We start from the raw sequence: 13,667 nt of genomic DNA on the forward strand, positions 1-13,667 counted from the left end.
CCCTGTACTTCAAGGACAATGTTCTTGGAATGACAGTTAGAATTGCCAAGACTCTGCCAATTTCCAGAGGACACGACTGTAGGACTTAGCTCTGACCAACTGTACACATGTCATCTACCAATTCAGACTAAAGGGAATGAGGAGGAACAACAGAAAAGTGAGAAACAGGAACCCATAAGGCTGGCCATTTATTTTCCTTCTGCTAAGGACAATTAAGGTCTCAGAAAAGAGCTAACAAATTTGTAGACTCATAAGAAAAAATTTGCAAATGTTTCCTATAAAAACCATTCAGAGACTCCCAAAAGGTGGACTTCACTTACCACGGTAATGACTGTGAGTCCATGACAGCTTCTCCAGTACCTGGTCATACACAAAACACTGCTGTTTCAAAGACTTTCCTGCTTCAATTGCCACACTAGGACCAGCTGACTGCCACCCATGAGACTGGACCATTCTTTTCAATGTAAATATATCCTCCCCACAATCCTCAATGTGACCTCTGAAGCCCTCTGCTCTTTCAACTGAAAACCTGTGATTACTTACTTTCCCTAAATTACTTATCTTACATCAGTCATCTGCTCAAGTATATAGTTTTCTGTTAGAAAACATGGATTAAATCTTTGGGGAAGGATTCCTAAAAATCAAGGGCATGATTGTACAGGTTGTGCATCCCTAATCTGAATTTATGAAATGCTCCAAAATGCAAAACATTTTGAGCACTCACATAATGCCAACAGTTGAAAATTCCACAAACTCTCCTGAGAAGTTGCAATCAGAAAGCAGGCACAGAGTGGGTATGGATGGCTCATGCCTGTAATCCCAGCAGTTCAGGAGGCTGAGGCAGGAGGATTACAAATTCAAAGTCAGTCTCAGCAATTTAGCAAGACCCTGTCTCAAAAAAAATAAAAAAGGGCTGGGGATGTGGCTCAGTGGTTAAGCACTCCTGGGTTCAATCCCTGGGAAGGTAGGAAGGGAGGGAGGAAGTATGTACGTAGGTCATCAAGCATGCCCCCACAATGAAGCCTTCAAAAAAAAAAAAAAAGGGAAAAGGTTTAGGGAATTTCTAGGTAGCTCCACACATGGAAGGGGCTACCCAGAGAATGGAAGGGAGGGAGGGAGGGAAGCAGGCAGGTAAGCATGCACGCATGCACGCATGCACGCCTGCATGGAGCACATAGCTGCACACAACTACCTTCAGGCTATTTATGTAAAATAGATATAAAAATACCCAAGTTTCATGTTCAGACTTGGGTTCCATCCCCAAGATATTTCATTATACATGTATGCAAATATTCCAGAATCCAAAAAAATCCCAAACACTTCTGTTCTCCAACAAGCCTTCCCTGGGTTTGAATAATTGGTTAGTGGCTCACAGAACTCAGATAAGAGATAATCTGTATGATACTGTGTGTGGTCTTCATTTCCTGCCAACATAACCCCTAATAAGTGTGTCTGTTTGTATACTAATGAGATGACTGATGGTTTAAGGGCTCCTGGGTGGGGGACTGGTTGTCAGGGAAACCCAGTAATGAAGGTTGAGAATTTCAGTCCCACACTCTGACCTCCAGAAAAGGGAGAGGGGACTGAATATGGAGTTAATCGCCAATTGTCAATGATGTCATCAAGCATGCCCCCACAATGAAGCCTTCGACAACAACAAAAGAAAAAAGGAAAAGGAAAAGAAGAAGGAAAAGGGAAAAGGTTTAGAGAAGTTTTAGGTAGCTACACACAAGGAACGGTGCTACCCAGAGAGGGCATGGAAGCTCCACCCCTTGCCCATTCCTGGATCTATGCATCTCTTCCATTGGCCAGTTTATATGTACCCTTCTAATGTCCTTTATAGGAAACTAGTACACATTTGGAAATATGCTTTATTGAGTTCCATAATGTACTCGGAGCAAATTAAACCTGAGGGGAGCTTCTCAGAAAACAGATTTAGAGCTGACTGGTCAGAAGCCCAATCAAAACTGAGGCTTGTAATTCTGAAGTATGGAGGGGTGGGTCAGGAACAGTTTTGAGGGCCTTAGTCTACAAATTGTAGAATCTGTCTCCAAGTACACAGTGTCCAAACTGAATTAAACTACAGGACACTCAATTAGTTCCCCTGGAGAATGGACTGGCTGGCTGACTCCTGAGTGTGTAAGGAAAAAACCCAAACACCTGATGTCACACATGCTGTGATGCAGTAGCTAAGCTATGGAGCCAAACTAAGTGCTTCAACAGATGAATGGATAAAGAAATTGTGGTATAAACACACAATGGAGTATTACTCAGCCATTAAGAAGAATGACTTTATGGCACTTGCTGATAAATGGATGGATCTGGAGACTTAGCATGTCAAGTGATATAAGCCAGTCCCAAAAAATTAAGTTCGAATGTTTTCTGATATGTGGAAGCTAACCCACAATAAGCAGGCAGATGGAAGGAGAGAGGTTCAATGGATTAGACAAAGGGGAATGAAGGGAAGAGAGGAAGAATAGGAAAAGAAACAGTGGAATGAATAATGACATAACTTTCCTATACGAATATACCACAATGAATCTGGCCATCGTGTGCACCCACGAGACTGGGTTCTATATAGAATAAGAAAGGTTCCATGCTTGTATAATTATATCAGAATGGATTCTATTGTCATGTATAACTAAAAAGAACAAAATTTTTAAAAAGTGCTACGATGCATTGACTGTGAAAGAAAACACACATTGATTTTTTTCCATTCTAAGAGACATACCAAAATTTCAAATGTATTTATCAGTTAGGGAAAGTTAAAAACTTAGAGAAATTTTACAATAGATATTATACTGGTTTCAGAGGCAAAGTTTATAGTACTCAATATTCAAGTTTTTCTAGAAATTTCTTAAGTTATCACTCTTTAAAAATGATTTATAACTTGAAGGAGTGCACCGAAGAACAGAATATTATGTTCAAATTTTGATTGCTTTTTGGCATACGACCTTTGGCAAATTACTCAAAATTTCCCTGAGCTTTGGTTTCCTTGTATACAAAATGGGAATAATAAAACTTGGACTAATTAAAACAACTGCATGTAAAATACTTATAGCAATGCTTGAGGCAAAGTACACACTTGGTAAATAAGAAAAATTATTCATCAAATAGCTGACTTTCACTTGCAAGGTACTTGCCAGCCATGTCGTATTATCACATACATACTCGAGTTCAAAGACAGAGTGGACAGTCTATTCTGCCCGCTACAGAAGGGCACTAACAGTTCCTAATAGTTTTACAAGTCCTCCCAGGTTCTTATGACTTTGGAAGGCAATTCCTGCCCTCAGACTCCATGATGATACCTAGTCGCAAAACATTAGGCATTTAAAAAAAGAAGACTGGTAAGCCCATAGGTAATACTGAAGTAATAAAGTAATACCAATCCAAGGGAAATTAAAGTGGCATATTAACTCACTTTGCTTAAAAATCAGGGGCCTAAAATGATACAGTATTGACTACCTTCTCAAAAGAATTAAAAGCACATCAGGCTTCTAATTTTCTCCACTGGCTAACCCTTAGAGTGGTGTCGTGATACTTATTACTTACATCAATACTTACTTTTATCTCCATTTGTCTGTCATATTTTTTTAACCAAAATAACAGTCAAGCAATAAATAATAAAATCTTCCATTCTGCCTTTACTTATAACAATTTTAAGGACATCATAGTAAGTTCAGCATAAAACATGGTTATGTGGGTAAAAATTTGTTTTGTTATGCGCCATAGATTTAAATTAAATTACAGAAGACATTCTTGTTGCTATAAATCTATACATAAGTTCTTAAAATGTACATAGGATACTATAAAAAAAATGGAAGCCATGAAAGTTAACATCATGTGTACAAAGCATGTTTATCCATCCTTTTAACAAAAGTAAAAATATAATTGATTGCTAAAGTGAAAATGTAACTGATTGCTAAATTTTATCTTCTGGTGTTTTATTATTGTTTTCTTACACTATGTTCAATGTTTAAAATTTTCTTTTAGCAGACAATAGTAAATAAAACTGATGAAGTGTTTCTATTTGTGATTAAGAACAAAGTGATCAAGACAGAATCTGAAAACACCAACCCCTGGAAAAACAAAAACAGGAAGGAAAGCTATGATAAATAGGATATTCAAAGGTTATAGACAACAAGAATGTTTCATTCTTTCCAGAGCTGAATCAACTGTAGTATTCACTCATAATACTACATAAGATTCTAAAACTAAAATGTATCTAACCTACAGATGAAGATAAAATACTTTAAGAATTATGTACATTAATTGATAGCTTATTATGTGCCAAAGAGCATTCTAAGTGCTTTGCAGCTCATTCAACCCTCACAATCACTGTAAGAGATTAAGCAACATTATCACTTCCATGTCATATGCCACTGAGAAATTAATTTATTTATCCAAGGTCACAAAGTTATTGTGTGGCAAAACCAAGATCGAAAACTAAGCAATCCTACTGCAGAGCTCACTATTAATCATTTTATTCTTCCACCAAAGACATCTGATAATGCTCTTTATTCATGATGCCAAACTACACAGTTCAAGTTCTAACTGTGGTCTGTGAGTACAGTGTGAATGAAGTGAGCAGGTCATTATTACAGAATTAGCAGGAGCTCCGAGAGGGAAAAGGTATTTTCTTCACTGACTAGAGGCTGACTTCCCTAGGATATACACCAAGTTTTTGGCAAAGACTATTCTGTCTATAGTTGTGGAGACTTCATTTGATGTCCCTAGGCAGCCATACTACTGCTACTTAATGCCAATGCCATCTCAAGTCCAAGCACAGAAACCAAAGCTTCATGGCAATGTTCATTTGAAAAGACGGAACACACTGCTGATGCTAAATGTTTAAAATACTAATGACATTCAATAACTTTATACTTTCATGAAAATGCCTTCAAATTCAACAGAAAAATTAAAAGTCATGAAATTTAAAAATAATTATGATAATAGCTTTTGTCCTCAGATTCTTAGCTACTAGGTCCTCTATGGGGAAGAAAAGAAAAAAGGGGGGAGGGGAGAAAGAGAAAGCTCAATCCAAGCAGCTTATAGGAAGGCCTAAATGAGGCCAGACAATTAAGCCAGCAACCTTGTTGGTGTGCTGTTCATTCTATGGCTCCACAAAGCAATTCAACACACAAGCGCCAATACAAGCTGACCACAGCTCTATCGCTTGAGGCACTTTCAAGTCAATGTATGGGGGGGGGGGGGAGGAATCACCCTTCCTAATAATAACTTTATAGTCTTTAACAATCACAATATAGGTATCTTAGTCTTTTTTTCCCAAATAGAAATTTTAAAAAGTATTCTACGTTACCATTACTATAAAAGGAAACTAGGGAAATAAAATCTCCCTAACAACATCTGAGACAGATAGTTGGATATTTACTAATTAAACTAGCAAAACAAGAAAACAGCAAGAGGAAAAATAATGGTAAATAGGAGTGATGTTTTAAAGTAAAATACCTAAAAAACTATTTACGGTCAAGATAAAATGTTTCTGAAACCAATCTCATATGGTTAGTGATAAGCCTTTGTTTTAACAGATTTCTATGTCTTCCAACTGTCCCAATGATTTGACATACAACCACAGTTATTCATGGGACCAATCCCATTTAAATCTCATCAAAAGAAACCTTTTAGGCTTTTCAAGCTTTTACTTGCATATTTTCATGGATGGCATGACAGTCACTTTCCACATGGAGGCTTCTCAAGTGCAAAATACCAAAGTTAAGAGTAACTAATACTTTATTCCTAAGTGAAAAATAGTGATTAACAAGGGAAAAAATCAGAGCAACACCTTAAAAATGTTTCAAAACTTTTAACATGGAGTAACAAGTTTTACACCTAAAAGATCTGGAGTTTTACTACTAAGAAAATTATTCACATGAAGACTTGCTGCTCCTTCAAGGACTTACCTTCTTTTTATCTCTCATTGAGCCTTTTCCTCGGACCATTATTTTACATCCAGTTTCTGCTTCAAGCTGTTTAGCTGTAAGTCCTCTGGGTCCAAGGATTCTCCCAACAAAATTAAACTGGAAAAACGAAGAGTCGCAAATTATTCATTTGCTAATATGGTCCTTAAAATTATTTTTATGTATGTATATATGTATGTCTGTATGTACATGTGTGTGTGTGTGTGTGTGTGTGTGTGTGTAATAAGAAGTAAAATTTACAGCCCTCATGAATTTCATGCCAAGTTTGGGATACAACTATTATTTACTCATTGTTTTAAATAAAATTATCATATGTATTAATACAAACTATGAATTAGAAACAATACCCAGCTACACCCAGGAGCTGTATGGAATTGTCCACAAATATGTAATATAAGCCAGAGCATATTAAAGAGCTGTCGAATTACTGGATGCTACCTATGAATATAAATCTTTTCTGTAAAATTTCTGTCTCTTCCAAATGATGGATGCTGAAGCAGTTTTCATTCTGTTAGTAGTAATGCCCTTTGGATTTAAAAAAAAAAAAAAAAAACCCCAAAGTCCTATTTTCATCATCAAAAAAGTCATACTTTGTCCAGACAGAAATGGATAAATTATAATTCTGAATTGGTTGCTACAACTCTAAGGGCCAAATCTGTATTCTACCCTACACGCTGTCTAGGCCCTGAGAATATACCTTTTACATCACATTTCTTGAACAATATCATGTCTGCATCCTTACTTTCCTTTATTTTTTTTCATTTCTATCTTTAACTTAGACTGCTATTTTTTGTGAGGAGCCTAAACTTTCTTTCCATGAATAAATCAGTCATATAAGTAATTGTATGAATGAAACATTTTCATCCAACAGAAACTACAGAACTATAGTGACAGCTGTGCATACAGCATAATATATATACAAGGTCCAGTATAAGAGCTGGCATAAAGTAGACAATGAACTGTCTCCCAATCCCACTACACATTCTCTTCATGAAACCTCAGTCCTTTGGCTTACTCAACAATTGAGCTTAGAATGTCACAGAAAAGGATATGATCAATGACAAATTTGACCTACAGAACTTAAGACAGACTTCACAGACACTTTAAAAAAAAAAGGAAAGGTGAAAATTACATATAGAACTCACTATTTTTGCCCACAAAATGCCAACTGCCAGGTTCCTGACGTAAAAATAATAACTAGAGTCTTCTCAAGAATCAATTAAATACTCCAAACAGGTAAAAAAGACTTCCATGCTTCGTTATTTGAGTCCCATCTAAAGGCTGGCACTCTGATGACCTAAAACTAAACCCAGCAGCAGACAAGCTCTGCTCATAAACAAAAGCTCCTCAAATTGTCAGTGCTTCATGTAAAATATTGATAGACTAAGTTCACTAAAGACTTTGTGAAGGGCTGGAACATGAAACAAACAGTACAAAGAAGCAGGAGAGACAAGACAAGGGGCTGACCTTGAGAGAAAAGATTCTGCAGATAAAGTAGATAACATTAAAAAAAAAAAAAAAACTGTTTTGGGTGATAGTACTTTCTAAAATGACTGTACACATTTACAATCAAAAGTGTGTAAGAATTTGATATTACTTTCTTCTCTCAATACTCTGTCATTTTGTTTGTTTTTAAGCCATTCTGGTGGTGTACTATTAAATGATTTGATTAGCAGTCATCTGAAAACTAATGAAGTTGAGCATTCTAGTATGTGTACTGGCCATCGGATACACCTCTTTTTAAGTACATTTGCAGTTTCCCGCCATCTATTTTGTTGTTATGTGTTTCTTACTGATTTCTACTTTATGGTGACAAGTGTACACATCATCTCCCATTCTGGGGCTTGCCTCTTTTTTAATGGTGTCTTATGATGATTCCAAGTTTTTAATTTTAATGTAGCTCAATTATCAATCTTCTCTTCATGGTTGATGTTTTCTATGTCCTGTTTGAAAGAAGCTTTTTCCCACCCCAAGATCATCAAAATATTCTCTTTCGGAAGTTTTACTGCTATGCCTTTCAAATTTACGTCTATGTTGTACCAGGAATTGCTGTCTGTGTATGACACAACTCTTTCTGTCTTCCACACATGGACAGTCATTATGTCTTAGTCCATTTTATTAAAAAGACCATTGTTTTCCAACTGTTCTGCAGGTATCATCACAGTAAAAAAGAATAAATTTGTGGCTGGGGTTGTGGTTCAGTGGTAGAGCACTTGCCTAGCATACATGAGACACTGGGTTCGATTCTCAGCACCACATAAAAAAATAAAGGTATTGTGTCCATCTGCAACTCAAAAGCAATTAAAAAAATACATTTATAAATGCAGTCATGTGCCATATAAGGAAGTTTCAGTCAACAACAGACTACACATACCAGAGCAGTCCCATAAGATAACGGAGGTGAAAAACCCCTACTGCCTAGGGATAGCACAGTGCAACACACTGCTTTTGTATCTGTGGTGATGCTGATATAAACATACCTACTATATCACCAATCACGTAAAAGTAGAGCACATGCAATTATGTAAAGATCATAATTCTTGATAATAAAAGATCGTGTCACTGATTTATGTACTTACCACACTAAACTTTTTACCATTGTTTTAGAGCACACTCCTACTTGTAGAAAACATTTTATAGTAAAACAGTACAGCATGTTACACTGGTAGCAGCCTCATATATCTCATTTTATCGTGTCTGCTGACTGCATCAAGAGGCCACATAGACTACCCTACACTGCCTGGGTTTATGTAAGTATACTCCATAATGTTCCCATAACAAAACTGCATTATAACACATTTCTCAGAATATAAACCATTCATAAGCAACCTGTAACTATACCTCAGTCTTTGGGCTATTTCATTAATCTATCTATTCTTCAACATCATGTAGTGTTAATCACACTGACTTTATAATAGATCTTGGTTCCCAGTAAAGCAAGTTCTTCTACCTTGCTCTTCAAGAGTGTCTTGGTTATTTCTGGCCCCCTGCATTTTCACATATATTTTAGAATGAGCTACTCAATTTCTAAAATAATATTTAAGATTTTTCACTGAAATCATATTACATTATAGTGTATATTCAAAACCAGGAACATGGTATCTTAACTTCTCCATTTGATTAGGTTATCTTTCATTTTTCTCAAGAATATAGACTTTTTAAGCATGTTTCATTGTGTCTTTAAGACTAATTCCTAAAATTCACAGGGTTTTTCCTGTCATTGTATATTGTAGTTTTAATTTTTTTTTTCTGTAGAACAAACACATAACTGGCTTTCCTATATCAAACTTGTATTCAACAATCTTGTTTTATTATTATTATTTCTCCTTTTTTTTCCTGTAGGTTCTTTAGGGTTATTTATGTAAACCATCAAATCACTTGCAAATAATGAGTTATATTTTTTCCTTTCCAACTATGTATTTTTATTTCTTCTTTTTGCTATCCCTACAGTACTGCCACTATACCAAATTTCAAGATTAAAGATTTCAAAGTTCACCCTAAAGTCTGAAGTAATGTGTAGACATTTTTGTATATAAATTGTTTCAGGTTACACTGAATTTCAACAATCAAATGTTAAAACTAACCCTCCATTCTGAAATAATGATAAACTCAACTTGATCACAATTCATTATTCTTTTGGGGGGGGGCGGTCGGGTGCTACCAGAGATTGAACTCAGTTACTGGACCACTAAGCCACATCCCCAAGCCCTATTTCGTATTTTATTTAGAGACAGAGTTTCACTGAGTTGCTTAGTGCCTTGCTTTTGCTGAGGCAGGCTTTGATTCAGCCTCTCAAGACACTGGGATTACAGGCATGCACCACCACGCCTGGCTAATTCATTATTCTTTTAATAAACTACTAGATTCAGTTTCCTAGCAATTTGGTGAATTTTTTTCTTAATTTACATTCATGAACACAACTGGCCTATGATTTTCCTTTCTCACAATATGCTTCTCAGGTTTTGGCATTAAAAATTATAAGTCCTCAAAACATGTTGGAATGTATTCCCTCTTTTTCTCCATTCTAGGTGAGCCTTATGTAAGCCTAGTACTATTTCTTTTTGAAATACTGAACAGAATTCACTGGTGATACCACCTGGGACCAGTCTTCTCTGTGGAAAGTTTTAAATTATGGATTCAGTTTCTTTGATTCATATTCTTTAGTACTGTCAACTTTTATACATTGTTTATCTAGAAATGTGTCTATGTAGTCGAATTTTTCAAATTTGTTGGCTTAAAGTTTGTCTGATTTTCTACTTAATATATATAAGATCCATAGTGATATCCATTTTTCACTCCTTATTAATTATTCATATTTTCCTTTTTCTTTCATTCTCCAAAGAATTCTCCTTTACTTTTGTTGATTGGGATGGAGATTTTAAACAGGGTTGGTATACTCCCCTCCCCCTCACTGTACTCCTACCATCTGCAATGTAAATTTGCACCTCCTCCCACATCTTGAATCTAGGGTAGCAGGACTTGCTTTGGCTGATACAATGTGGTAGAAAAGAGGATATGCCAGTTAAAAGTCCACCTTATGTGTTTCCGCTCTCTTAAAGACCTATAGCTCAAATGGAGACAAATATGCACTAACCTGTGGGGGAAGAAATACAAGTGATCCAGTAAACCATCAATGCCTACTGCCAGGAACCTCTCAAAAGCAGAACTTCCCCTGCTGATACCAGTCACAGAAGCTGGAGCTTAAGAAACTGTTCATTTAAGTATTAAATTAAATTTGGGGGTGGTTTATTATAATGCAGCAATAGCTCAACAATATGTACTGATTCTCTTCATTTTGAACTTTTCTCCTTGATTTCTGCTTTAGTTTTATTTCCTTCCTTCTGCTTCCTTTGGGTTTAATCTGTTCTTGTTTTTCCAACTTTCTGAAAAGGATACTTTACTTAGTGCACCTTTTTTTCCCTAATGCACACATTTAAAGTTTTACATATAACAAAGTTGTCATTAGCAGTGTCCCACAAGTTTTGATAGGTAGCATTTCCATTATCATTCAGGTCAGAATAATTTGATAGCCATTGAATATTTAAATATATTTTTTCCTCATTTCACATCTGTAAGAATTTCCTAATTATCTCTGGTTTTGATTTCTACCTTCCCACACTGTAATCAGAAAACATACCCTATAAAATATTAGTCCTTTTATTTGTTAAGATTTGATTTTTAGTACAGGATATAATCAAATGTTGTAACTATTCTGTGAATACATGAAAAGAATGGAAAGTCCTGTTAATATCTGTCTCTGTGTTTTCCAGTGCTGGGGACTGAACCCAGGGCCTTAGGTACGCTAGGCAAACAAATACCACTATACTATGTCTAGGTTTTATTTGTCCTTCTAACTCTATTTTTGCTTTACATGTTTAGAAGTCATGCTGTTTGGCATATACAAATGTAAAAAAGGTATCTTTCTGCCATTATGAAGTGGCCCTCTGTATTTTCAGTAAAGACTTTTGCCATTAAGCCTATATTAATAGTAACAAAGATACAAAGTTTTACTTGACTTTAATATGTGTACTTGGGATTATAACCTTTCAATCTTTTGTTATTGTATGTTAAATGGTATTTCTATGAACAGCATCTGAGTAAATTTTGTTTCTTCATACAAACTGTCACAATCTTTCAATTTTAACTTAACCCATTTATACTACATGGTTTTATATCTACCTTCTCACTAAGTGTTTTCTGCGTGTTCTACCTCTTTTATTCTATTATATTCCTTTTCTATTTTCTTCTGATTTTTCTATTACCTTGGAAGTTAGGTGTTTATTCACCCTAGATATTATACCATGCTCTATGAGACATTTTCATTATACTTTTACTCTTTGTAAGTACAATATAAGGACCCCAGAATGCTTAACACCATTTACCCCCAATCCAGTTTAAGAGTCCATTAATTATTATTTCTCAAATACTATATTTTAACCAACAGGACAATATCCTCACTTTGTACAGATAACAGGCATTTAGATTTACCAACATATTTACCATTTCTGTTGCTATTTCTTTCCTTCTGCATATTCAATTCTGTAACTAACATGATCTGTCTTCTGCCAGAAAAAATACCCTTTAATATTTCTTCATCTGAAAATGTCTTGTTTTTAATGGGCATGGAATTCTAGTTCAAGTTACTTTCTTATTACATCATTTTCAAGATTCTTTACACTGTATTCTGGATCCTTTTGTTATTTCTGATAGGGGAGGTCTGAGTTTTACTAATGACCTATGAAGGTGATCTCTTTTCTTTATTCTGGACTTCTATTTCATCATTAGTTTTCAGCAGTTCTAACATGATGTATCTAGATGCAGTTCTCTTCATATTTAGCATGGTTAGGATTCAGTTTCACACATCTGACTTTCTTTGGTTAAGTGCTCAATCACCTCAAAACTCTATTTCTGCCCCATTCTTTCTCCTTTTAATACTACAATTACAAAGATTATAACTTCATATTGCATTCCTTTTATTTATCCTACCCCATTACAGTTTGATGTGAGGTAACCCCAAAAGCTCACATGAGACAATGCAAAAAGGTTTGGAGGTGATATGACTCGGTCACATATGACAGCCTTAAACAAATCAGTTATTTAATCTCCTGATGATATTAACTGAGTAGTAACTGAAGGCAGGGAGGGTGTAGCTTGAGGAGGTGGGGTATTTGGGGGCGAGTCACTAGGACATTATGTATTTGTATCTGGCCAGTGGAGAGCTCTCTGCTTCCTGATCATCATGTGAGCCGCCTCCCTCCACCACACTCTTCTGCCATGGTGAACTGTCTCGTCACCAGCCTGGAAAAATGGAGCTTGCTGTCCATGTACTGAGATCTCTGTAAACTCTTTCTTCTCTACAATTGTTCTGGTCAGAGCTTTTAGTCAGAGCAATGAAAACCCTGACTAAAATATTCATACAGTAGTCCTTTTATTTATCATACAACCTTCCTGTATTCCCCACTCCCTCTGGGTCTCAGTGCTAAAGATTTTCTTTTGAGCTACATTCCAGTTCATTAATTCTACATTCAAATGCTTCTAACCTTCTGTCAAACTCATCTTAACTCACAGCAGATAAGGGATAGTTCAGCTTGATTTTTCTTTTTTTTGGTTTCCATGTTTCTGCTTTCTTACACACAGCAAAAACATTGTTCTTACAAAGTCTGGATCTGATAATTCTAATACCTAGCATTTCTGTGTGTTTGATTCTTTTGTTTCTTAGGATTTATTTTAATGTCATCTTGCTTCCCTATGCGATTGGTTACTTTTCATTCTATCAGACAACATAGTTAATAAATACCTTATAGAAATAACGTTAAGACCTAAGATGATGTTATTTCAGCAAGGATGTATGTTAGCTTCTACTAAGCACCTACCTATAGTTAACAGCAATGCAAGATCACTTCCATACAATTTCACTTACTGAGAGTCAATTCTGAGTTAAGGTATAGTCTCTGGAGGATCTGGGGCGTTCCTGAGTGAAGGATTACACCTAGAGTGCACATTCACCTCTATTAGAAGAAAAGACTGGACAGGGGGTAGTATATAAAGTCCAATCTCAGTTATGCAAAGATCAGCCTCTCAGCCACTGTTCCCAGACTCAGTAAGCACACCCAAATGAAAAAGAGTCAAGATTATATTCTTAATCATCTGGCCTCCTGAGGATCCAGGACTATAGTAATCTGTTATCTTCTTGATAAGTCTCTGATGAATTCAGATTTTTTTTCCCTT

At 35.8% G+C, this 13,667-nt stretch overlaps 1 protein-coding gene across 8 annotated transcripts in view; it reads right to left on the minus strand.

Annotated features, from left to right (window-relative positions):
• Qki (QKI, KH domain containing RNA binding) overlaps window positions 1–13,667 on the minus strand; it is a 133,211-nt gene that overhangs the window by 72,038 nt on the left and 47,506 nt on the right. For all 8 annotated transcript variants that reach the window (XR_007109583.1, XM_047559439.1, XM_047559437.1 and 5 more), the window contains exon 3: window positions 5,922–6,038. Coding sequence is in view for 7 of the 8 variants with exons in the window: in XM_047559439.1 (XP_047415395.1) it covers window positions 5,922–6,038 (117 nt within the window). In the remaining variant the exon portion in view is untranslated. The remainder of the gene's footprint in view (window positions 1–5,921; window positions 6,039–13,667) is intronic.

Source organism: Sciurus carolinensis, chromosome 7 (assembly GCF_902686445.1).
Source record: "Sciurus carolinensis chromosome 7, mSciCar1.2, whole genome shotgun sequence".
Taxonomy (NCBI): domain Eukaryota; kingdom Metazoa; phylum Chordata; class Mammalia; order Rodentia; family Sciuridae; genus Sciurus; species Sciurus carolinensis.